At 49.8% G+C, this 25,288-nt stretch overlaps 1 protein-coding gene across 3 annotated transcripts in view; it reads right to left on the bottom strand.

The window, feature by feature from the left end:
- LOC148039851 (uncharacterized) overlaps positions 1-25,288 on the bottom strand; it is a 175,176-nt gene that overhangs the window by 51,687 nt on the left and 98,201 nt on the right. For all 3 annotated transcript variants that reach the window (XM_087694618.1, XM_087694602.1, XM_087694609.1), the window contains exon 9: positions 579-709. In XM_087694618.1, coding sequence (XP_087550744.1) covers positions 579-709 — 131 coding nt within the window. The remainder of the gene's footprint in view (positions 1-578; positions 710-25,288) is intronic.

The following is a 25,288-nucleotide window of genomic DNA, read 5'->3' on the forward strand; positions in this document are numbered from 1 at the left end:
GCCTGCCTCACTTGCCACATTCTCATCCCATTATGGATGACGGGATGGTACTGTGATCCTAGCCCCAGTAGCTCCGGACCATACTGGGCGACTGCCCCAGGGTCCACAGATACTCTTTTGTGACCCATAGTTGAATCATGTGAGTTCAATGGGGTACTGACTCAGATAGAAAGGTCATTAGTTACATGGTTCAACCCACTGCTTGGGATATATGAGTAAAGCCCAATTCATATACAGATAGTCTTTAATAAATCGAACTTTGAATCTTTCTTGGTTTCTAAGGTGACCATGCTTTCCAATGAAGGATTCATGGATTGTACTGGTCTGCACCAACAAGAGCATATGTTGATGGCGTCAACATGTTCAAAAGTAAATGATGAAATCCTTTGTTCTGAACTGCTTTTACCAAATGAGAGCATCACCTTAACAACAAGCTTTGGTTCTTAGGGAAAACTGGAGAGACAATATAGACTTTAGTGAAAATCAAGGCCTTGACTATCCTCTTTCTGTACATTAAAAAGAAAATAGAAAAATGCCGATAAGATGGAGATAAAAGACATTCCAACTAAATCACATACAAATTCAACTCGTCAACATGGTCGTTGTAATACTGCTGGCCCCCCCTGGCACCATTCTCTTCATTCACAAAAAGCACAGTACGAATTGTCCGCTTTGGTTTCAGCCCCAAGGAATGGATCAAACGAAGTGCCTAGAAAGTTGAAGCAAACAAAATAAAGAACATGCTTGGGAGAGAAGGGTTGAACTCAGTTATCTACTACTTACTTATGCTTGTTTCTAGAGGATCCAAACGAAACTAAATATCCCACTAGTGTAAGATAAGCAGATACAAGCATCTGGAAAACAGACTTCATAAGAAGTTCCATTAATAATTTCTTTTGTTACAGCACAATTGCTTCTTTTAATTCATGTCAATCAATCTAACATAGACTGTCTTATTTTAAACTACAATGAAGGAAAAATGACAAAGTTTTCATATTCACAAGGAATACAAACAAACGCTACTGGAAAACAAGTCCATTCATAATCCAGGACATTTATAATACATACATAAAATCAAACAGATCTTTCTTCACATTTACTACTTTTGTGCTATACAGACAGTTATTTCTCACTAACTACATTGTTCACAATTATTACGTTATCAGCTACATAAGTTACATTAGATAGCCTCTTTGGTTGCTATAGTTAGTGGTCTACCTGCTCAAATGTAATTCTATCTAGGTCTTGAAGCTATTTTTATGTTGGCCTCTTTTTTGGATAAACTCAGTCAATTATTAACCTACATTTCATGTTGGTGGATGATTTTCTTTGACCCAGATCCTAGCATTAAGTGTGAACTGGAATTGTATAACAGTCCATACTTCTTTGGGTTTGAAGAGTGACACCAGGGTTCAATGGCATAGAAATAAAAAGCCAAGTTATTGGAGTTTAATGATTCAACACAAAAGGAACTCAGACTAAGGAAAAGAGAGAGGGGAGAAGAGGACCATGTGGTCTTCTGTTCTCTTGGGTTGATGGCAATTGCATATAACCAGTAGTGGCTGGAAGCATCTTCTCTTTCGGATCAAATCAAAGCTATCTCTTCCTCTGCCTCTCTCTGTGCATGGTTTAAAATAGCAGCAAGATGATTGGATTTTTTTCTCCAGGAAAAGTTGCACCATTTGGTTTATGTTGATCAAGGTTTGTATTGAGCAAAGCTGGAGCTTTCTTGGCAGAAACCTGCAGGGAGTTGTGTGCTCTTGCGGAGAGAATTTTGACAGTGGTTCAACAAGGAGAATTTGTCAGAAATGTTGGTATGGATGCAAAGAGAAAGAGCATGTTGTAGTAATCCTCTGAAACCACCCTTCCCTCTCCAAAAGGGTGGTGAATGACCTGATTATTCACTAATTCCAGCAAGCAATAAATTCACATTAACTGAAAATTTCTTTAACTTGTATTGCAATCAGAAGTACACTAAGATTGCTCCAATCTCCTTCAAAATCCAATGCCTCTTGTTGTCATAATCAGAACTCAAATCAATTTGCACCTTTATTTGATAGGGAATTGGCCTTGAATTAACCCTTGGCTTATCAAGTCTAGTCCCAAATCCAATTGGGATGGGATGGCCTTTTGAAATCTCTGAAAATTCCTCATTTCCAGCTGGTGATTTCAAGTGTTAGGCCTTTGATTATATTACTCGAAAAGACTGATTGCAACGGGATGCTCATGCTCGACAAACTAGCTAGAGCTGGTGCAAGGTCATAAATAAATCATGTGTACAAGCCTCTCAAGGCGGTCTAGGGGGGATGGGGACAAGAAGCCATTGGGGGGGGGGGGATCACCATTTGGGGCTGCCTACCTGCATCATGAAGAACAGGTCCTAGCCACCCCAAGTGCACATGAAATGAAAACGGAGCTCTTGACAAGCTCGAGACTCGCCCTACACCGAGTCCCATCGGCCACGGAGGGAGTGGATGATGGAGGTCCAAAGCTCTGCCAAAGTCACCTATACTGAAAGTCTCTCCCCGCCAAAAACCTCCTGACACTGCACCTTCCAGATGTGCCATCCAATAAGACTCCCTACGATCTCCCATATCTCAGAGCGGTACAGTGGGCCCTAATACCTGGCGGATGGGTAGAGCATCCAAACCGACAACTGCACAATACCCATCCTCAATGATGAAGATCATGTCCTGCATCCCGCCCTCATACAAAAGGTGACAGCCCTGGCTGACTGCCTGCCAGTTGAAAGCTCCCCATGAGATACATCCCAGGCTGGGTGCTATACAATGGAGAATGTGGCATGCTCCTCTCCACACGAGCTGCCTGCCTCACACGACCAAAGGCAGTGCTTTGGAATTTCCAAAACCTGCTCTGTGCAGCGTTTACAACCTCCATCCTTCTGCATCTGGGCTAACCAACTCCCCACCGCCAGGCCTCCATGTGCCAACAGCCATAAGAAGTATGAAACCCTCCTCAACCTCCAGCTATCCCATAGGTGACGCCAAAAGGTCCACCAGAAAGCATCCTTGATGCTAAGCTCTACCCAGTACCTGCTACGTGAAAGCGCCCAGTCCATGTCCTCCTGCATCAGTACATGTTTGCCAATCTTGCCTGTGTACTCTAGGAACCTCAGTGGCTTCTTGGCGACCACAGTGGCTAGCCATAGCCACTCTCCATGATCCCACTCCAGCTCATCAAGTGGCCTGCCCTCCCAAATCCAAAGGCACCACTCTTGGAGCTCCTCCCAGAACACATAAGGGTCCACACGCCATGTCTTCCCTTGAAGGCCAACTACCCAAATCCTCCTCCATGAAAGGACAAATAACCCCTCATTGTGCTGCCCTCTGTCAAGGACTAGACACCCCCCCTCCTGCACCGTGAAGAAAGTCCCATGTGGGGCGCCGCCCACTCTACTTGGCACCTATAAGGGGACGCCTATTGGTGAAAACCTAGTGGCCCATACCTCACCATGCTCTACCAGCTCTCGTATTAGGGGGTCAAGCCACACCTAAGGTATTATTGCGTCAATCTCCCTTCTCCTCAACTCAACTCCTCTCTAGCACCCTGATGCCTGCGCTACAACACCTCCTGGTCCACCATCTTGTACACCTCCCGCCATGTCCTGATGGTACGAGCCGGGCCTGCCTCCCAACGAGCTCACTAGATGTGGGGGCGCTCGCCAATCTGTATCCCATCCCGATCTCTGACTTGGGAGTTCCAGATCACCAACTAGCCGTCTATCTCCTCCTAGCATATTGGGGGGCTCTGAATTAGGACCTTGCAAAGGCCCTACCATACACGAAGTAACCTGCGTAGGAAGGAGAATCTAGGGGGCGTGATTTGGGCCATCGTGAAGATCCATCTCAACAAGCCTCGATATACACTCTTGGAGACCCTCCTGCAATAAGACCTTCCATGTTTGGCCTCCTGGTGTGAGACCGCAGACTACTAGCTTGCCCAAAAGGGTCAGACTCTGATACTCTAGGTCTATGATTCCAAGCCCTCCCTCTAGCCAATGCCGAATGATGGTTGCCGACGCCACCTTGGCCCAGGAGTCCCTGGAACCATTTGACCTGCCCCAAAGAAAATTCCGCACTAGGTAGCGAAGCTGAACTACATAGGATGAAGAGAAGCACCAGCACGAGGCGATGTACCAAGCCGTCGCTAGGACCTGGTTAAGCACCAGGGCTCGGCCTACTAGGGAAAGGCGAGCTGTACTCCAATAGGTCAACTTCCTCTTAATAGAATCGAGGACTGGAAGAAACTATAGGACAGGAGTGATATCGAGTCCCACCTAGAATCCTAGGTAACGGACGGTTTGCCCTTTGCACACCCATCTAAATCTCAAGTGGACGCCCCACTCCGTGCTAGTGTCCAGGTCCGTTAGGAAACCAAATGACTTTCGCCAGTTGATTTTCACTCCCACTACAATGCAAAACACCTCAAGAGCTAGTCTCACTCTCTCCAACATCAGCTTATCATCCTCTATGTAGAGTGTTGTATCATCTGCATACTTTGAGTCTAACAGCTTCATCTCCACTCTCACCGGAAGTCGGAGGCCACGTAACCCGCTCGCACGTGACCTGAGGAAGTGCGACGTCGCCTCTACAAAGAGTAGGAACACATACGGGGCTAGAGGGCAGCCCTCCCAGACCGATCTCTCCAGCCGAAACTCCTCCCCTCGCTTGCCACCTATGAGAACCCTGCTGGTAGCCAATCTGTAAAGTGCGGAGACCCCGTGGATCCATGTCTGGGGGAAGCTCAACGTTACCATGGTGCCCTCTAAGAAGTCACAGTCAACCCTGTCATAGGCTTTCTTGAAATCCACGATTCGTACCGCCAATCCTTGACCACTGTGCTCGGCCCACTTTGTCGCATCAAAGAAGGTGAAGACATTGTCTAGGCTGCTCCTATCCTAGACAAAGCCGGTTTGTGTGTCATGAATGATGTCTGGAGGCACAGGGCGAAGTCACTTACCAATCATCTTTGCCAATGCCTTGTACGCTACTGACAATAGGGTGATCGGTCTCCACTGGGATAGCTCCAACCGATCTCCCCCTTTGGGGAGAAGACTGATAAGACTTGCTGATAGACTCCCTCGCATCCTTCCTGAGCTGAAAATCTCTTGGAAGGCCAACATTAAGGGGTCCTTCACCACCTCGCAGTAGTAGTGAAGAAGGCCTTAGAAAGGTCATCCTCTCAAAGGCATTTCTGCCCGTCTTGTGCATGGAAGGCCTCCTCAAGTTCCTTCTCTGTGAAGGGGTCTAGGAGGGAGTGTCTCATCTCCTCTATGGTGACGAAGGATGGGATGTGACCCCAGACCTCCTGTCTACATCGCTGTCCTCTAGCTAGGGTTGTCTCCTGCTGAAAAAGGCATCTGTAGTAGTCAATGGCAATCTCCATCACCTCATTTGGGCTAGAGCGAATCCTCCCATACTAATCCCAAAGGTTGCATATATGCTCTCCTAAGATGCGGGGCTGATGCACCTGAAAAAACTCTCTGCACATCGTGTCCCCCTTCCTCGCCCAAAAGGCTGCTGAGGTGCATAATGAAAACTCTGAGTGCCTGTCCTCTAGGTCAACGAGGGCTGCTCGTGCACGCACCTCCTGTGTGAGGAGGGTGGGATCCCCTGGTGCCTCCTGTAGTAGTCTTTGCGTGGCTGCTAGGTCCCGCCAGAGTGGTCTCTCCTCCTCCCACCTCTGATGCCTGGCCTATAGGACTGCCTATTGGCAAATATTGCTCGACTCAGCTAGGACCTCTGCAACCTCCTTTGCAATCTGGTCCCTCCTGCCCCACTCTCTAGTCCAAATCTCCTCAATCTGTCTCTTCACCTCCTCCCTCCTGTAGATCGAATCTGGGATCTGACAGGATCGTGTGTCTAGGGTAGAGGCTGGGGCATCAAGTGCCAGGAGAACCGGGCAGTGATCAGACAAAGTGGTGCCAGCCAACCGCCCTACCTGGCCTCTGCGAGAGCATCCCCACTCTCCCAAATAAAACCTATCCAACCGCTCCAACAAAACGCCGCCTAGCCGCCTGTATCCCCAAGAGAAGTCCAACGACCTCTCCCTCCTATGGAAAGCTTGGTCTCTCTAGACATCGCATGCTCCTACTGCCAATAGCAAGACCTCCCATGCCTCCTACTCCTCCCTAGCCATGCCCTAGTAATTTCTGCCTCTACCCTGCTGGTCCTCTAAGACCTACAGGTTGTTGAAGTCTCCTCCAACAATCCACGAGTCCACCTCTAGGAGTCTTGCTACAATCTCCGCCCAGAACCTGTTGCGTGTCCTAACCTCAGTAGGGGCATAGACATTGAGAACTCCAATGCACGAGTCCCCAATATCCAATCCGATCCATAGAACCTTCCTACCACAATCATCCCATGGTCCCGCACACAGATGGTGAGGCTTGGGCCAATAGAGGTGCATACGCCTCCACTCCTATCGTGGGCACCGATGGCATGCTCCTAGTAGGTGCATGAACTACCTAGGAGTACCTTCCCCACCCGTTGGGCATGAGCTTGTGCTCCTGCAAAAGTAAGATGTCGATTTGTCCGGCAAGGGCAGGCTACAGCTCCTACTGAACAATCAACTTCCTGGAACTACGTGCCCCACTTTAGTGGAGACTCTTCACATTCCAGGATGCAAGATGTAAACTCATGGGAAAACTTGTGACTGACCAAACAGGCATATGTTCGGTGTGGAAGCTACTGACGAGGAAGAAGAGCTATGAGGCATGAGGATACACTTTGTTGCAGGCCTGGACGATGAACTCCATTCCCCCATGGTAGCCCTCGAGTGGACCATGGGGGTAACAGATGCACCTGGTGACACCACCAGGGCATCTATTAACCAAGCTAAGAGGTGTGACTGTGCATTGGTAGAAACGGGCCGCCTGTGCTAGGGGCCACTTGATCACATCCATCAGAGCTCTCCACTGCGGAGGGGCTCAAAAGATAATGCTCAAATGTGGGACCTCGACCTCAACCCACCAATTAATGTCCATCATGCAACCAGGCCATTGCTAGGAGAAGAGTGCTAGTCCTCCTTCTCCCATCCACTGGGAGATATGGTCTGCCACCTAGCTCTTCACCTCCTTCTCTATCTTTGTCATCGTCCAATCTTATGTCTGAGAGGTCTGATGGAAGAAAGTATAGTTTGGTCCATCCGGTGGTGCTAGTAGATGGACCTTGCCACTCCTTAACTTGCGTACCACGAAGATTCCCACCTCCAGAGGTAGTAGGAACTCTCCGCGCTCCGCAACTTGCAGGTAAGACCACGGACCACTACAAAAAAACTCCTGTGATAGCAACTACGCCTATCTCGAGAAAGTGTGACGGGCGGCATGGACAAATGAGCTGGTGGCTGTGTGTGGTTGGGGGGGGGGGGGGGGGAGGGGGGCGCTTATGGGCTAGGGTCGAGGGGAGAACTGTGGGAAGGAGGGGGGAGGGTGTGGGGGATGTGGGCCCTCAGGTGAGGTGGCCTGTGACGCCTCCGTGGAAGGTGGATGTGGAGGCCCATCGTCTTGCCGGGTTGGGCGAGGAGGGGGGCCCACATGGCACTCTGTCGAGTGGGTGACGCTCCCCCTCCTACACCATGCTGTGGTGGTTGTGTCTGAGGGGCTGATTGCGGCCCCCTGTGCCGTCTCCCTCTCTATCTTCTCTGGAGTTTTGTAAAGCTATCCGTGTCCACCTGTGAGCCTGTCGGCGAAGCCGCCTTGGCTCCAAAGTGCATGCAGTCTGCTGCCTAATGCCCAAATTCATGGCAACGTAGGCACTGCCCTGGCTGCCCAGTCACAATAACCTGTTGCTTGAAAGAGTGTCCTCCTGCCTCGATCTCCAGAAACTGTGGTATATTTTTTGTCTCTATCATTGCCACCCATACCTTTGGGACTCCTGCAGTCGTCACTACGTCCGCGAAGGAGACGGGAAGGATAGTGCCGAAGAGTCATCCAAAGTCCTCCACTAACTGGCAATACTCTATCGCCAGTCTGGGGAAAAGTAGGGTGACTGAATGTCTAAGGAAACTATTGTGGAGCGTAAATGCCTCCACTGTGAAGCCACTGTACCAAGGAACCATGTAGATGACCCCCTTCATGGAAGCATAGGGTGAGCTAGCCAGTAGCTCACGGGTTGCGTCTGTTGAGGAGAGTCGTACCATGAAAATCCCTTGACCCATGAGAGCCGCCTCCACAATCTATGCTATGTCAATGTGCAACGTGGAGTGAAGCCAATCCCGAAGCTATGGGCCCTGGATGGGGAGTGTCCTACAACCTGACCAAAGATCATTGTTTCTTTTAGCTCCAACTCTATGGCACAGACGGCTAAGAGTTGTTCCTCAGAGAGGACGACGCACAAGGTGTTTGACTAGGGAGCACTCCCAAAGTGCACCGGCGTTTGACCAGAGGTTTCCATTGCGCTTCCCTGCTGAGAACCTACCAATCACGATGCTGTGTTGCCGAAGGGGGGAGTGTTGCTGCAGGGGGGGGGGGGGGGGGGGGGGGGTGTTGTGAAGAGTGAGGAGAAGAAGCTAACGAGCAAGGGGGGTAGCGCATCGGGAAGGTGGTGGTGCATAGTGTGACGGAGGGAAGGGGGAAGGTGGTGGTGCATAGTGTGGCGGACAAGTGGGAGGCGCAGTGGCGATCAGGAAGGGAGGGGGGGTGCGACGGCTGCCGGGAGGAGGGGGAAGCGTGATGGTGGCCAGGCAGGAGGAGGGAGGCGCAGTGGCGGCAAAGGGGGGGGGGGGGGGGGGGGGCAAGAGGGGGGGAAGGCGTGATGGTGGCAAGAGGGATCGGGGAGGCACGATGGTGGGCAACAACACATCGGCAAGGAGCGTTTTTAGTTTCGTGAACTCTAAATCCCTTGAAGGGCTGAAATTGTTTCCTCTTGAGATGGAGTCCTCTTTACACATTCAAGTAGCTAATGGACCTCATGAGATTAGCCATAGAGTTATCCACAAATTCTTATTGTTTTATCCTCATTATATACCACTCATATTAATATCACTACTTTGGAAATGGGTCCTATTGGTAGGAATTTTTTGTAGAGGAGAGAGAAACCTAAAGAGGTGAGAGAGAGAGAGAGAGGAGAGAGAGAGAGAGAGAGAGAGAGAACGATGGCGCGTTGGAACTGACGGGATATGGCGCGACCTGCCCTCCGTCGTTTGGCCCGTCTGGCCTGTCGTCTCCGTCGCCTGACTCATCCCGCTATCGTTGGCGGACTCTGCGAGACCGTCCGCCCTGCTCCGCGCCCGTGCGCCAAAGTTCGCGCCCGTGCGCCAAAGTTCGCGCCCGTCTGCCCTGATTGACGCCCGTTCCGCTGTCGTCTGCGGGCTCTGCGCCCGTCCGCCTTGGTTAGCGCCCATTTGCGGCAAGCCAGCATGCGCGCTGACCAGGCACAGACTTCAATCCAGCGTGTTGCTTCGCTGCTTCGGTGTAGTGCCCTCAGTCTCTTGCTCCGGTCCGTCGCCTGCCCCTGACGCCCTGTCCACGGCCGCTGAGTCCCCCACCCTGCGTTTCGACGGCCCATCGCCTGCGCCCCTCACCTGTCTGAGCTGTGACCTCTGCGCCTGCTTCTCGCCCCCTTCGCCTTGTCAGTTAGGGTTTCGCTGCCGACGGATCCCTGCCCTGCGCCCCAGCCTGTCCCGCTCTGCCATTGAGACCGCCAGGCCTTTGTTTCGCCCTTCTGCCCCTGCACGGTAACAGGTAAAGCTCCGCTTTCATTAGTTGTCCTTGCAGAGTACACCCCTGGACAGCGCCTCTGTACAGAAAAGAGGGAGAGAGCGAGAGCAGGCGAGAGAGAGGATCAATCCTCCTTCGTGATCAGATCGTAATACACGATGGCTGGTTTGGATCTGGATTTCATAGACCAAACGGTGGCAGCACTTGGCCCGGATTCTGATACTGAGGAACCGGAGGATATGGTTCCGTGCACCGAAGAGATGCCCCCTGGTCCTGACATCCAGCCTGCGGGTAAACGTACCAAGCATACTTCGGAAGAGATAGGTGTTCATCAAGATCGTTCCTATGCTCAGGTTGCTTCGGATTCTGTGGACTCTCAGGATGTGGACTGGGAGCATTTGCTGGAATTTGCCAAAACTTTGCCTGGCGATTATGTTCAACATAATCAGGAAGTCTTTTCTGACTCTGCACCTGACGATGTTCTGGAAGCCACCGTGGACCCAGAAACTGTCCTACGCTCCTTTTCGGTATTTTATGATCGCACTGCGATACTCTTCTTCACTGGTCGAATCCCGCTGCTTTCCCGTATTCGCCAGTGGCTGCACAGTCTGCTACAAGGGGAATGTGTTGAAGAGATTTTTGTTGGGTCCCGAGGTTTTTTTGAGGTCCTATTGAAATCGGAGATGCACCGTGCTGCTCTCCTGTCTAAACTGCCTTTGTTTTTTGATCGCCGGTTGGTTCATGTGGTTCCATGGCGCCCAATGGCAGATTTTCAGCGTCTGCTGCAACGTGAATGCCCTGTGTGGGTAGAAGTGGAAAATTGTCTGGCTGTTTATTGGCCACTATTGAAGGATGCTATGGCCGCTGTGGGCACTGTTTTGGTCCATCCCAGTCTCAGGGCTGTGAATCGCAACAGCTTGTGTATGTTATGGGACACTGTAAGAAAAAGGTCTGCTTGGTTACGCCTCAATTGCTCTGGCATGCATCCGTTACACTTTCGTTTGAAATGGGGCAATTTTGCAGGACATTGCTTTTCCTGTGGACAGTTGGGGCATTATATGGCCGAATGCCCGGAATAGCAACACACTTCAGATGTTGGCCATGTTGCGCCGCCCATGGAAGATATGGTGTGTGATGCTCCGTCGCTGGATACTATCCACCAGCCCCAAGTTCTGGCCAAAGGTAAACAACAGGTTTCGGGTCTGGATTCCCGTGCCACTGATTGGGTTGAAGTACGTGCAAAAAAAGGCAACAGGGTTGTTGCTGGCATGGAGAATACTGTGCCTACTACCTCACAAGATTCCATGCGTACATATATGCGCAGGAAGGAAATGTTGTCTTCCGAGCGCTCTGCTCCTGCTATGGTTTCCTCTGCCCCCCGTCCTCAGCCCGCCAGGAAAATGTATCCGGATTGTCCAAAGGGTCCACCTGCTAAGTTGGCTTTTGATACCAGAGGCAACGTCATTACCCCGTGGGACCGTCGTTATCCCCGTTCCAACCCCAAGCCAGCAGATATGCCGTCTACTTCCAAATCTGGTCCTCAGAACTCTTTTGCGGTGTTGGCGGATTTCTTGGACGAGGGAGTCCTGGACATTCTCGCCGACAAAGTCAAATCGAGGCAAGCTGTGCCTCGTACCTGATTTTGTTTTGAATACACATGAAAATAGCCACGTGGAATGTGCGAGGAATTTGTTCTTGACATAAGCAACATGCCATGTGGACGGTATTGTATGAGAATCAGTGGAATGTCCTGTGCGCTGTTGAGCACAAGAGTCACGGTGAAGCCGGAAAAGTTGTGGATTGCCATGGCTTTCGTTTGTTTTATGCAGGGACACAGGCCATGCATTATTCGGGTGTGCTCATGATTGTACATGACAAATATCAGCCTGTTCTTATTAAAAATGATGTTCATGGCCGCTTTTTGGTGATTGAAATTTTATTCGAAGGGGAAATCTTATGGTTACTTGGCCTCTATGCTCCGAATGATTCGTTATCTCGTCAGGAGCTTTGGCAGACTTTGCAGACCTCTTTGTCACTTGGCAGACGGGGCTTCTTCATGGAGGATGTCAATATGTGTGTTGATTCTTCCCAGTCCACATCGGAGCATTTGGTAATGGATGCGCCGGAAAGTCGTATGTGGCATAAGTTGGCTCTTGCTGTTCTTAAGCAAGATCTCTGGTCCTGGCTACACCCGTCTTCTGCAGGGTCTACTTTCCATTCAGCCCAGTATGCAACAACATGGTCGCGATTGGACCGTATATATATCATGCAGAATGATGATTTTCTTCCCGAGATGCTCGAAATAAAAGTGTTGCAGCAATATGCCTTGTCGGACCATTTCCCTCTGCAGCTCGAGCTGCTTGCACAACCCATTGCACCTTTCAAGCAATTTCTGGAGAGACTCCCTTTGCGTTTCAACTCGTCTTACTTGAAGCATGCAATCTTTCAGGGCTATATGCAGCAACTGATTGACAGATTCTTCTTGGACTTCTCCTCTCAGGGTACTGCATCATTTGACAGATTGCTCTCTAATGTGCAGCGGGTTGCTCGGCAGTATGGGATCTATCATGCCTCTCTTTGTCGGCGGCGTCGCCAGGCAGCGGAGGACCTGCTGGTTTTGGTTCGTTCTCTGCTGGTGGACACTCCGGATGATGCATTTCTGCTCGCACTGGCCATGCGGGTGGCTGATCTTATTAAAGAGTTCCAGTTAAAATCATATCAGCAGGCCAAACTGCAACATCTGACGGAGACTTTGCAAGATAGTGCATGTCAGACCCATAAGTTCTTTGGAGCTCTCCACGCCTCTCCTGCTCGAGAGAATATGACCAAACTCAAGGATGCAGAAGACCACCTTATCCTGGATCCGCACACTATTGTGCATATGTGCAGGAATTATTTCCGTGACCTTCTCGGTTCAATTTCTCCACCTTCAGCCCAAATTACTCAGGCCCGTTCGATTTTTTATGACCTGGTCCGCAATCAGCTTCCGCAAGACATGCAAGCTACTATGGAGTCGGATATTTGTGAGGCAGAGGTTATGGACGTCTTGTTACACTTGCCCAAGGATAAAAGTCCGGGTTGGGATGGTCTCACCAATGAGTTCTTTGAAGCTTTTGCTACCCAACTGGCGAAACCATTGCAGGCTTTGTTTCAGCAGGTGTGGGAAACGGGGATCATGCCTTCCTCATGGAAAGAAGGACTTATTAAACTGCTTCCAAAAGTTCCTTCGCCATCTAAGTTGACACAGTGGCGCCCGATTTCTTTTATGGGTTCAATGTACAAAATCTTTTCCAAAGTAATGGCGAATCGGCTCCATATGCATGTCCCTGCCATTGTGCACCCTCTACAGTATGGTTTCATTAAGGGCCGAAATATTCTGCACAATGTATTGAATGCTCAACTGGCAATTGATTATGCAAGGCATTCTAATCAGGAGGTAGTACTGATTCAACTGGACCTGGAAAAGGCTTTTGACTATCTGGACTGGTCTTTCGTTGCTGAACTTATGTCTGCTATGGGCTTTGGTGCTCGGATGTCTCGTCTAATCTACACCATTAGCGCTGCGGCATCTTCGCGAGTCATGCAGAACGGAGGTGTTACTGAGCCATTTGTCCTTGTCCGCTCTGTCAGATAAGGGTGCCCTTTGAGCCCTCTATTCTTTGCCCTTGCGACACATCCAGTTCTTTCGATGTTATCTCATATGGCAGCCTCTTCTCAGTTGGCCAGACTGTCGCTTCCTATAGGACAGCACTTCATTAGCCAATCCCTGGCAGATGATAGTTTTATGATTTTGCGTGCAGACAAGGATAACCTTCGAAAAGCATTGGATGTTTGGGGTCTCTTTGGTCAGGCATCCGGCCTTCGTATCAATGCACTCAAATCAGCCATTCTCAGCTGCACGGAGTCGGATTTGTAGTCCTTGGACTGGCAGGGTCTGGTTGTTCCTCGTGGCTCCATTGTCAGGCACCTTGGGTACCCTTTGGGTGTTGATGTTCCCCCAAAGCAGCTTCTGCAGTGGATTTCTCAGAAAATGGTGGCTAAGTTTATGTATTGGAAGTCTCAAGCCTGGCCCTTCCATGTTCGCCTCAAAGTAGCCTAGACAATTATGTTGCCAATGCTCGCATATTTCTTGCCATTGTTGCCCTGGACTACTACGACTCTGAATGCTCTTACTCAGTCTATTCGTTTCATACTATGGAAGAAGGACTCATTGCATGCAGGTATTTCCTGGATCTCGTGGTCGCATGCGTGCACCCCCAAACGCATGGGTGGCGGAGCTATTTTAGATGCCCAAACTCACATGCAGACACTCCGTTGGTCTCTTTTCCGCGCCATGTGCTCGGATCATCATCCATGGGTCGATATAGCCCGTTATTTCCTTGAGGGCCATGGGCTTCTGCATGGCAATACCCAAATCCGGAGTTCTTAGTGGCATGTTCTTAATGCTGATTCGCAGTTCTCTAATTCTTCTTCGTCGCTGCTTACTCATTTGGTATGTTCCTGGAAACAGGTCCTCCAGAAGGCTCAGTGGCATCCAGCGGAGGATCCCTTAGCTACTAACTCTTTTCAATTGGAATTGCTGGCAGTCTCGCGTTTACTTTCATGGGAAGGTAAACATGAGCTTAGACCACAATTCAACCGGATGGCACCTTTGGGCTTATCTTCAGTTGCGGATGCCACCCTTGCCAGTCGCAATGTGCTTATATCGTTTCGTATAGCTAGGAGGCTTTTCAGGATCCCTCGTGGATATAGGCCTTTATGGGAACAGCTTTTGAGGGTGCTCCAGAGCAGACAACCCTTTCCTCCCCTTGCTTCGGATCATCCCTGGCAGGATTGGGACCTACAAGGCCGGCTGAATTTAAGCAAAGCTTCTGCTAACCAAGTGTATCATCTTCTGATTAAATATCATCAATGGCTAGTTACTAAAGCGAATGCTTTATGGGGATTGCGTAAATCCCGGTCATGGTGGAGGGCAACTGTGATGGAGGGCTGGTTGAACAAGACACCCTTCAAATATAAAGTCTTTCTTTGGAGAGTGATGATTGGTGGTCTTCCGCTTGCTTCAGCTCTTTCCAAGCGACGAATCTCCAATGGCAACTGTTTCTTTTACACCACTACTGTGGAATCCGCCCGCCACCGATTTATTTCTTGCCCCATCGCTAAGAAAGTCTGGTTATTTTTGTCGGCTATTTGGCAAGGGGTGGTTGGTTTCACCCTGCGCCCCTTTGATTGGGTTTTTGGGCAGCCCAAATACCCCACTCCGGCACAGCCACATATGAAGCTCATGGATCATTTTCTTCGATATTGGGCTGTTGGCATAACTGGACCATTCGGAATGCTTTTCTTTTTGACTCCGCCTATAATGTTCAGCGGCATATTGCGAGGCTTAAGGGCCTCTTGTATTGGCAGTTAGATCTTCTTCAGCATTCTGATTTGCTCTCTAGGGAGGACTTACGTCCCTGGCATATGGCAATTTCCTCTGCGTCTTTGCCATGACGTTGTAACTTGTAGTACTTAGAACCTCTTCACACGATGGCTTAGATTGTCGTCATGTATCTTGTAATCAAGTAATCTTGTATTTTTTTCGTAATTAATACAATTACCTTTTACGAAAAAAAAAAGAGAAACCTAAAGAGTGAAATTTCTGATTTTGTTTGTGAATCTGCTCCAAACAATATTTGCCTATTGTCTACAGCCCAGAAGAAGTTGCCACCACTGCATTCAGCCCTAGAACTGGTCATCTGCTGTCCTAGAGCCTATTGGAGCTGTCACCTCTACTTCTGGGCTGTCCTAAGGTTGTTGCTTACTGTTGATGGCCTCCGCTACAAATTAGTCTAGCAGCATCTTCCTTGTCTCTCTTAGCCAGCTCCACCTCCAGAATGACTGGAATGACACTCAACCAACCTCCAACAGCCTTTTTTTAAAGAGAAAAGTGAAAATCATATTCACACCCCTCAGAATAAACTGTCCCAAGACAAAAAACCGAGTACAAAGTAGCCTTGTAAGGGACTTCCATATCAAAAACTATATAACAAGGGGATATCTTTTAGAGAAATCAGTTAATGAGGATCCTATTGACCCTTGCGTCAAGGAAAGATCTTCAAAGGTCTTATATAAATTAGGGAACAAAACTTCTCTTGGTCAAAGCAAGGGTTGCTTCTTACTTAAACTAGGGTTAACACAAGGAAAACCTATGATAAGTTAATTAGCCTAAGCTAAGGTTGAGCAAACCTTAGTTATTGAGAAAGTTGGTTACTCACTGCCAAGAGAACACATAGATAGACCTTAAAGAGAACCTTCGTTCTCTAAAAGAAAGGCTATGAAACTCAAAGCCTAGGAACCCTAAGACAAAACCAAGGGGGAGAGTGAACACAAATATTATTGTAGGGATTGTCTAGTAGGGAAAATTCCAATTTCAATTGTGCATTTTAAGAGCTGATTGATATACCATGAATGGAATATTTGTGTTTGTAAGATTTTCGGATTCTAATTGAATCTTTACTACAAACAAGTGGACAATGGACATGGACCCCACTAGGCCTCCCCTAAGGCTAGTAGTGGAAACACTACACCAAGGAGGTTAATTTGATTGCATCGGGAGTTAGGACTGGCTATGTTTGCGAGAGGTCTCTCTATAGGGAGGACGTTAGGTAGGAGACGGTATGGGTGCCAAGAGGGCTTTAGCCGTAAATTCCTTACACGCCTAGGATCTCCATAACGCCTACAAGCTCAGGATGATTTTCATGGAAGGCTCTGTTACTAGTTAGGGACAGAACTTGGTAGATTGTACCTTCAAATTCGTCCTTATGGATGGGAAAACATATTGTGACAAGATAAACATTTAAGATTTTAAAAATGAATGTTTGACAAGGACTACTTTATTTTGTATGTGTGTTGTGATTTAATTTACGTGAAGGAATCTAGGTACTAAAGGTTAATCAAAGAAGCTACTTTTATGTGTTCACATAAATGTGGTAGGTAATTAGAAAACTAAAGAGTGTATGTTTCGAAAGGAAAGGAGGGCGGAACCCCCAAAGGGTTTGTCCTAAGACTGGATGATTTAGGTTAGCTGAGAGCTTTCCCTAAAGTTGCATTCATTAGGAAATCACATGTTGACCTTATTGGGATATCAAGTCCAGTGTGCACATACATTGGCCAAGAAGCAAAGTCCAAGAGTGATGATCACACAATGATGTGCACAATAAGGCCTTCAGTCACATAAGCTATCCTAACTCTAAAGTGCCCCTAGTGTGTTTGCACTTTATGACCACTATGAACAATGCTACTATGCCCCATCCAAATATCTAGGGATGTAACACTTCCTCCCTTGTAAATGATTATTGTTCCATGATTGGACATCAGGATAGGTGCTACCAGTATTGGTCGCAATGGTCATAAACTCACCTAGTGTTTTCACATTGGGATTACACACAATGATGTGCACATAGGGCCTTGAGTCCTAAATAGGACTCAACTACACTGACCCTAAAGTACCCCTAGCGAATTTGCACAAGGTCACTTTATAACCACTATGGCCAGGTGTGAGAAAACGCTCCTTGCCCTCGCGTGCGCTGCTGCTCCACCCCCGCCATTGTACCAGCTCTCCCCCCCTGCCTACTGCCCCAGGGCGCACTATTCCTCTGCCTACTCCCCCACCTACTGCTCCATCTACTGCCCCGCCTACTCCCCCCTTGTGGAGCGCTGCCCCTGCCTGCTATTCCCCACCGCCAGCTCTCCCCTGCGTGATCCCCCTGCCCAGATCTCTCGCCTGCTGTCGTGTGCCAGCTTTCCCCCTGCCCTGATCCCCCGCCTCCTCTAATCCTCCGCCTCTTCCGCCCTACGGCTCCATCTCCCCCGACATCACCAGTGCACCCCCCCCGCTGACCCGTGGTGTGCACCGCCTACTCCCTGCCATCCCCCCCCCCTGCGCCTTTGTACCGCCTGCCCCCCATCTTCCCTCCAGCGCGACCCCCCGTCTTCACCCTTAGCGCGCAGTGCAACCTCCCCTCCGTCCTTCTCTCAGTGCCCCCCCGTCAGTCCTTGCCCGGCACCAAGCCATCTGCCCCTCCCCCCCCCCCCCCTGCACGCCTCACCTCCCCTACTACAGACACGATTCTGCTGCCCCATCCGAAAACCTGTCCACCCACCTAAACCCGCAATGTGCCCTTCCACCTGAGGAGCTATTTCACCGCCCCTCCACACTCCCCCCCCCCCCCCGCCTCAATACGAGCTGGATTACAGCAAGGTCCAACACTTCCCCCACCGTGTAAACAAGCTTCTCCCACCCTCCCCCCTCCTCCTTTCCATCGTTTCTCCTCCCCTCCAGTTGCTCCCTGGCTCTGCAGCAACATACCCCCCCCTTTCTCCGACAACGCAGCAACGTGAGTGGTAGGTCCTCAGTTGGGACGCGCAATGGAAACCTCTGGTCAGACACCGGCGCATTCTATGAGTGCCCCCCAGTCAAACACCTTGCGCATCATTCTCTCTGAGAAACAGCTCTTGGCCGTCCGAGCCACAGAGTTGGAGCTGAAAGAGACAGCGATCTTTGGTCAAGTCGTTGGACACTCCCCATCAAGAGCCCAGCTGCGGGACTGGCTCCACTCCACACTACGCATTGGCACAGCGCAGATCGTGGAGGCAGTGCTAATGGGCCGAGGCATCTTCATGGTTCAACTCACCTCTGCGGACGTAGCCCGTGAGTTGGTGGAGAGCTTGCCCTATGCCTCCATGAAGGGGGTCATCTACATGGTTCCTTGGTACAGCGGCTTCACAATGGAGTCATTTGCGCTCCACAACAGTTTTCTCAGACATCCAATCACCCTACTGTTTCCTAGACTGGCGGTAGAATACCGCCAATTAGTGGAGGACTTTGGTCAGCCTTTTGACACAGTTCTCCCTGCTTCCTTCACGAATGCAGTGACAGCTACAGGAGTCCCAAAGGTACAAGTGGCCGTGAAAGACACAAAAAGTATACCAAAGTTCCTGGAGATTGAGGCTGGAGGTCACTCCTTTAGGCAGCAGGTCATTGTGACTGGGCAACTGTTAGAAATACGGGATCTAGAGCATGACATAACCGGAAGCTATGGAGGATGGAAGGAGAAGTGTAGACTCATGATGGAATGGACACTGTTTGTTACACAAGTGAATTAGGTTCCAAGATTGAGACTTGGACTCATAAACACAATCTTGTGTATGTGGACAATGACATTGACACTTTACTGAAATGAAAAGAGTACTATCATTGCATTAAGAAAGGAAGCAAGTACAATGCTTTATAGGAAAGTAGGAAACTGCAGTAGGCACCATTGTGCATATGGGATAAGTTAGCCTGCATGTCCTTGACCCTGAGACTCCATACAAAGAGGCTGTTTGAGTGTGATTGCTGATTCTCAACACCCCTCCTCAATCACAACTAGGAAAGGCACAAAGTGTGTAGAGGCTGTAATGAGAACCACCTGCAAAGTGTGGGTATACCACAGACATGGCAAAACACCAGAGGCTGTCGCAGAAAAAGCTAAGTGTGGGTACCATAAACATGGTGGACATCCAGAGGCTGTAACAGGGGCCTCACAAAGTGTACAGGGACTGTAATGCCAGGTTACATAAGGAGTTTACAAAGCTTATGGCAGGAAGCATTAGGGCAAGGAAAATACAAGGCTATTAAAACAGTCTATCAGAATTATGAGAGTACAAGGACTGATGAGTCTTGTCCTTCCGATCCTGGTGATCTTCATCTTCTTCTTCCTTTGCTTCATTTTCTTCTTCTTTGACTGCGACTAGATAGGCCTTTTGGGATCTCTTTCTTGCGTGGCAAAACTTCTCGGTGTGTCCGGTCCTTTTGCAGAAGTCACAAAAGAGCTGATCTTTCTTGCCTTTGTACCTGTTGCCAACATATAATGCATGCTCATCTCTAGAGGTACTTGGTTCTTCTTTAGTTTTTAGCTTCTTTTCTTCTTCTAACAGTGATGCCTGGATATCAACAAGTTCAAGATTTGGCATGTTGATTAAAGTTGTTGATACGTTATTATATTCAGGAGGCAAGCTCTTAAGTAGAACACCGATGCAAACATCTTCATCCATTTTAATGTTGATTCCTGCAAGTTGGGTTAGGAGTCCTTCCATGTAATTAAGATGTGTGGCAAGTGATGTACTGGACTTCATTTCAAGCCTGAAGAATTCAATTAGGAGACCATACTTTGATGATTTAGATTGTGCACCGAACAGGGTGTCAAGTCTTTTCTATGTATCCTGTGAGGTCTCACAGTTATCCACGTGATGGATATAACTGTCATCTAGCTCCAATTTGATAATGGCCTGGGCTCTGTCATCATTCTTTTGCCAAGTAGTTGCAAGGTCCGCGTCCCGCGGTTTCTTCTCTTTGCCATTTGTGATGGCCCAGAGACCCTTCTTCATCAGGATGAGCTTGATGCGGGTTTGCCAAGTGTGGAATCCGACTCCTTTGAATCGAGCATTTGGCGAGTCTTTGCCCATGTTAGATTTACGGGAACAGTAGCAAATCAACTTCAGACTTTATTAGATTTGAGCAACAGAAGAATTGATTGAGAGACACAAGTGCTAAAAAGCACTAACTGAGTGTCAATGAATACCAAATCTGCAAAAGTCTTTTACTCCAAGTGATCTCCAAGTGATCTTCCCCTTCTTGATTTGATGCTGATGCCTTCAGATCTGAGTGACAGTACTTTAATGAACTTCAGAGAGTATTGCTCAGTGATTAAAATCACTGTTGATAACTTCAGTGAGAGAAACAGTGAAAAATGTCAAGATTTTGAAGCTTTTGGCTATGGTGGAATTAGGGTTTCTGAGACAGGGGCCTGGTTTTTTGCTGATTGCAGGAGCTACAGTGCATCATTTTCAAAACTTTTTACATATCTAGGAAGCTTATGTCATGGGCTACCAAAGCCCCATGGAGATTGTCAACATCGTGGTCAGTATACAACGCGCAGGTGCCGCGAACAGAATCGGCGCAGATCTGGACAGCGAGGTCGAATTTGAGCAATGCTGGAGCTGTAGATCATCAATGTTGGTGTTTAAAGTGACAGGAAGCTGCGCCCTGAGCCAAGGAACATTTCTCCAGAAGAAATCGTGTTGAAATTCTGCCTGGTTGAAGAGTTATGGAAGCTCCAAGCAAGGTAGGTCCTGTCTGGCTATGGCAGACACAGAACAGAGATTGGGGATTTTCACAATGCTGAGCTCCAGATGGTCCAATGTCCTGGATTGATGTGATACAGGGAAGCTTTATGAGTTGGGGAATACTTTTCCAGAAGGAAGCTCCAAGAGATTTGACCTGTGGAGTGAGATATAAGCAGTTCAATCTGACAGGGTGCTGCTGGCTATGGCTGCCATGGAAGCTTCAGTGAGAGTAGAGTTGAGAAAAGAAGTCATACACTGACACTGAGCTGGATGGAGGTTCAGAAGAATCAAAAGAGGCTGGAGAAGCAATGCCATGCCCAACTGGGCTCTGATACCATGTTAGAAATGCGGGATCTAGAGCATGACATAACCGGAAGCTATGGAGGATGGAAGGAGAAGTGTAGACTCATGATGGAATGGACACTGTTTGTTACACAAGTGAATTAGGTTCCAAGATTGAGACTTGGACTCATAAACACAATCTTGTGTATGTGGACAATGACATTGACACTTTACTGAAATGAAAAGAGTACTATCATTGCATTGAGAAAGGAAGCAAGTACAATGCTTTATAGGAAAGTAGGAAACTGCAGTAGGCACCATTGTGCATATGGGATAAGTTAGCCTGCATGTCCTTGATCCTGAGACTCCATACAAAGAGGCTGTTTGAGTGTGATTGCTGATTCTCAACAGCAACCAGGGCAATGCCTACACTGCCATGACTTTGGACATCACGCAGCAGACTGTACGCGTTTCGGGGCCAAGGTGGCTCTGGAGACGGGCCCACAGGTAAACGCCGAGAGCTTCACATGGGTCCAAAGACGACAGAGAGGGAGACGGCAAGGAGGGCTGCAGCCAGCGCCTCAGTCACAGCCTCGACAGCAAGGTGTAGGAGGGTGAGCGAAGCCCCCTCAGCAGAGCACTCCGCAAACCCCCCCCCTCCCCCCGCCCCACCCAACAGGATCGCAGTCCCCCACAGCCACCACTTGCGCCACAGACTACCCCACCTGAGATCCCACAGCCCCCACACCCACCCTCCACCACCTTCCAGGCTCCCCCCACTGACCTTGGCCCATAGCCCCCCCCTTCCAGGGCCACCAGCCCCCCCCCCACACCCGCCACATACTTCCGACCATCCCTCGACCCTCTTCCCCCCCACCATCTCCCCTGCCAAGCACCCCCCCTAATCCGCACCCGTTGCAGGTGATCCCCCCAGACCCACTCCCGCTCATCCCACAGGAAAGGATGAGCCACGTACGCCTACATCCTCCTTGCACTAGCAATCTCCCCCCTCCCACACAGCCACTAGCTCATCTACCCCTGTCGCCCGTCACACCTTCCCAAGACAAGCACAGTTGTTGCCATAGGAGTTTTTCCGCAATGGCCCGTGGTCCAACTTGAGAGTTGCGGAGCGCAAAGTGTTCCCACTACCTCTAGAGTTGGGGATCTTCATGGTTCGCAAGTCAAGGAGGCGCAAGGTCCATCTACTAGCACCACCGGATGGACCAAACTACTCTTTCTTCTTTCAGTCCTCTCACTCAGGGGATTGGACAATGACAGATAGAGGAGTTGAAGAGTCAAGTGGCGGACCACATCTCCCAGTGGATGGGGGAAGAAGGACAAGCACTGTTTGCACAGCAATGGCTTGGTAGCATGATGGACATTAACTGGTGGGCTGGTGCCGAGGTCCCACACTTGAGCATTATCTTTCGAGCCCCTGCACACAGTGGAGGGCTCCGAGGGATGTGATCAAGTGGCCCCTGGCACAGGCGGCCTGTTTCTACCAATGCATGGAGTCACGAATCTCAGTGTGGCTGATAGATGCACTGATTGTACCACCTCGAGCATCTATCACCCCTATGGTCCGGTCAAGCGCCACCATAGGGGACTGGAGTTCGCCGTCCAGACATGCAGCAAAGCGTACCTGCATGCCCCATAGTTTCTCATCCTCATCAGCAGCTTCCACACCGAACAAATGTTTGTTCGGTCAGTCGCAAGTTTACCCATGGGCTTACACCTTGCATCCTGAAATGTGAATATCCTCCACTACAATGGGGCACGTGGATCCAGGAAGTTGATTATTCGGCAGGAGCTACATCCTTCCCTTGCCGGACAGATCAACATTTTACTTTTACAGGAGCAAAAGCTCACCCCCTCCCAGGCCCAACGGGTAGGGAAGGTACTCCCGGGTAGCTCGCACACTTACTGGGAGCATGCCATAGGCGCCCACGGCAGGAGTGGAGGCGTATGCACCTCTATTGGCCAGAGTCTCACCGCCTACGTACGAGACCACGGGACAATAGTGGCAGGGAGGACTCTATGGATCAAATTGGATATTAGGGACTCGTGCCTGGGAGTCCTCAACATCTATGCCCCTACGGAGGTTAGGGCACGCAGCAAGTTCTGGGTGGAGATCGTGGATGGACTCCCAGAGGTGGGACTCCTGGATCGTTGGAGAAGACTTCAACAACCTGGAGGCTTTGGAGGACCAGCAGGGCAGAGGCAGAAACTATCAGGGCATGACGGGGGAAGAGCAGAAGGCATGGGAGGTATTTCTATCGGCAGTAGGTGCACATGACGCCTAGAGAGACCCTGCCTTCCACAGGAGGGAGAGGTCGTTGGAATTCTCTTGGGGATACAGGCGGCCAGGTGGAGTCCTGTTGGAGTGGTTGGACAGGTTTTATGTAGGAGAGTGGGGAGGCTCTCGTGGGGGCCAGATTGGATAGTTGGCGAGCACCACGTTGTCTAATCACTGCCCGGTTCTCCTAACACTAGATCCCCCAGCATTTGCCCTGGACACTCGATCCTGTCGGATCCCTAACTCGATCTTTAGGAGGGAGGAGGTGACGAGGCAGATAGAGCAGCGCTGGACTAGGGAGTGGGGCAGGAGGGACCAAATCGCAGAGGAGGTTGCAGAGGTCCTAACCGAGTCGAGCAGAATCTGCCAAGAGTCGGCCATACAGGCCAGGAAGCATGACTGGGAGGAGGAGAGAGCGCTCCGGCGGGACCTTGCAACCACGCAGAGATTACTACAGGAGGCACCAGGGGACGCCACCCTCCACGCACAAGAGGTGAGAGCGCGAGCAGCCATTGCTGGCCTAGAGGACAAGCGCTCTGAGTTCTCTTTCCGCACCTCAACAGCTTTTTGGGCACGGAAGGGGGACACGATGTGCAAGGAGTTTTTCCAAGTGCACCAGCCTCACACCTTAGGAGTGCAGATACGCAGCCTTCGAGATCAGAATGGGAGGACTCGTTCAAGCCCAAACGAGGTGATGGAGATTGCCACTAACTACTACAAGTGCCTTTTCCAGTAGGAGACAGCCTCAGCTAGAGGACAGAGATGTAGGCAGCAGGTCTAGGATCACATACCGTCCCTTGTCACAAAGGAGACGGGATGCCCCCTCCTAGCCTCCTTCACAGAGAAGGAACTAGAGGAGGCTTTACATACACAAGACGGGTAGAAATGCCAGGAGCGGATGGCCTCTCTAAGGCCTTCTTTACTACCTACTGGGAAGTGGTGAAGGACCCCCTACTGATGGCCTTTCAAGAGATCTTCACTTCAGGACAGATGCCAGGGAGCATTTCGACAGGCCTCATCAGTCTTCTCCCAAAAGGGGGAGATCAATTGGAGCTTTCCCACTGGAGACTAATTACCTTATTGTCAGTGGCCTATAAGGCAGCGGCAAAGATGATTGGTAGGCGACTACGCCCCGTGCTGCCAAACATCATCCATGATACATAGACAGGCTTTGTCCAAGATAGGAGTATCCTAGACAATGTATTCACCTTCTTTGAGGCGACAGAGTGGGCTCAGCACAGTAGGCAGAGACTGGCCGTACTACTCTTGGATTTCGAGAAAGCCTATGATAAGGTGGACTAGGATTTCCTAGAGGGCACCATGGTAAGGTTGGGTTTCCCCCAGGCGTGGATTCGCGGGGTTGCCGCACTTTACAGATCGGCCACGAGCAGGGTTTTCATAGGTGGTAGGCGAGGGGAGGAGTTTCGGCTGGAGAGATCGGTCCGACAGGGCTGCCCCCTAGCCCCGTACGTATTCCTACTCTTGGCAGAGGCGATGTCTCACTTCCTCAGGTCCTGTATGAGCAGATTACGCAGCCTCCGACTTCTCGTGAGAGAGGAGACTAAGTTGCTAGACTCAGAGTATGCAGATGATACAGCACTCTATATAGAGGACGATGAGTTGATGTTGGAGAGAGTGAGGCTGGCTCTTGAGGTGTTCTATTCCGCAACGAGAGCGAAAATCAACTAGCGAAAGTCAGTTGGCTTCCTCATAGACCCGAACTCTAGCACGGAGTGGGGCATCCACCTAGGATTTAGATGGGTGAGCAGAGGGCAGACCGTCCGGTACCTAGGGTTCCAAGTGGGACTCGACATCACTCCCCCACAGCAATTTCTTCCAGTCCTCGATTCTATTCGGAGGAAGCTAACTTACTTGAGCAC

The sequence above is a fragment of the Lygodium microphyllum genome, chromosome 2 (assembly GCF_053477565.2).
Source record: "Lygodium microphyllum isolate KBCC chromosome 2, Lygodium_microphyllum_v1.1.10, whole genome shotgun sequence".
Taxonomy (NCBI): domain Eukaryota; kingdom Viridiplantae; phylum Streptophyta; class Polypodiopsida; order Schizaeales; family Lygodiaceae; genus Lygodium; species Lygodium microphyllum.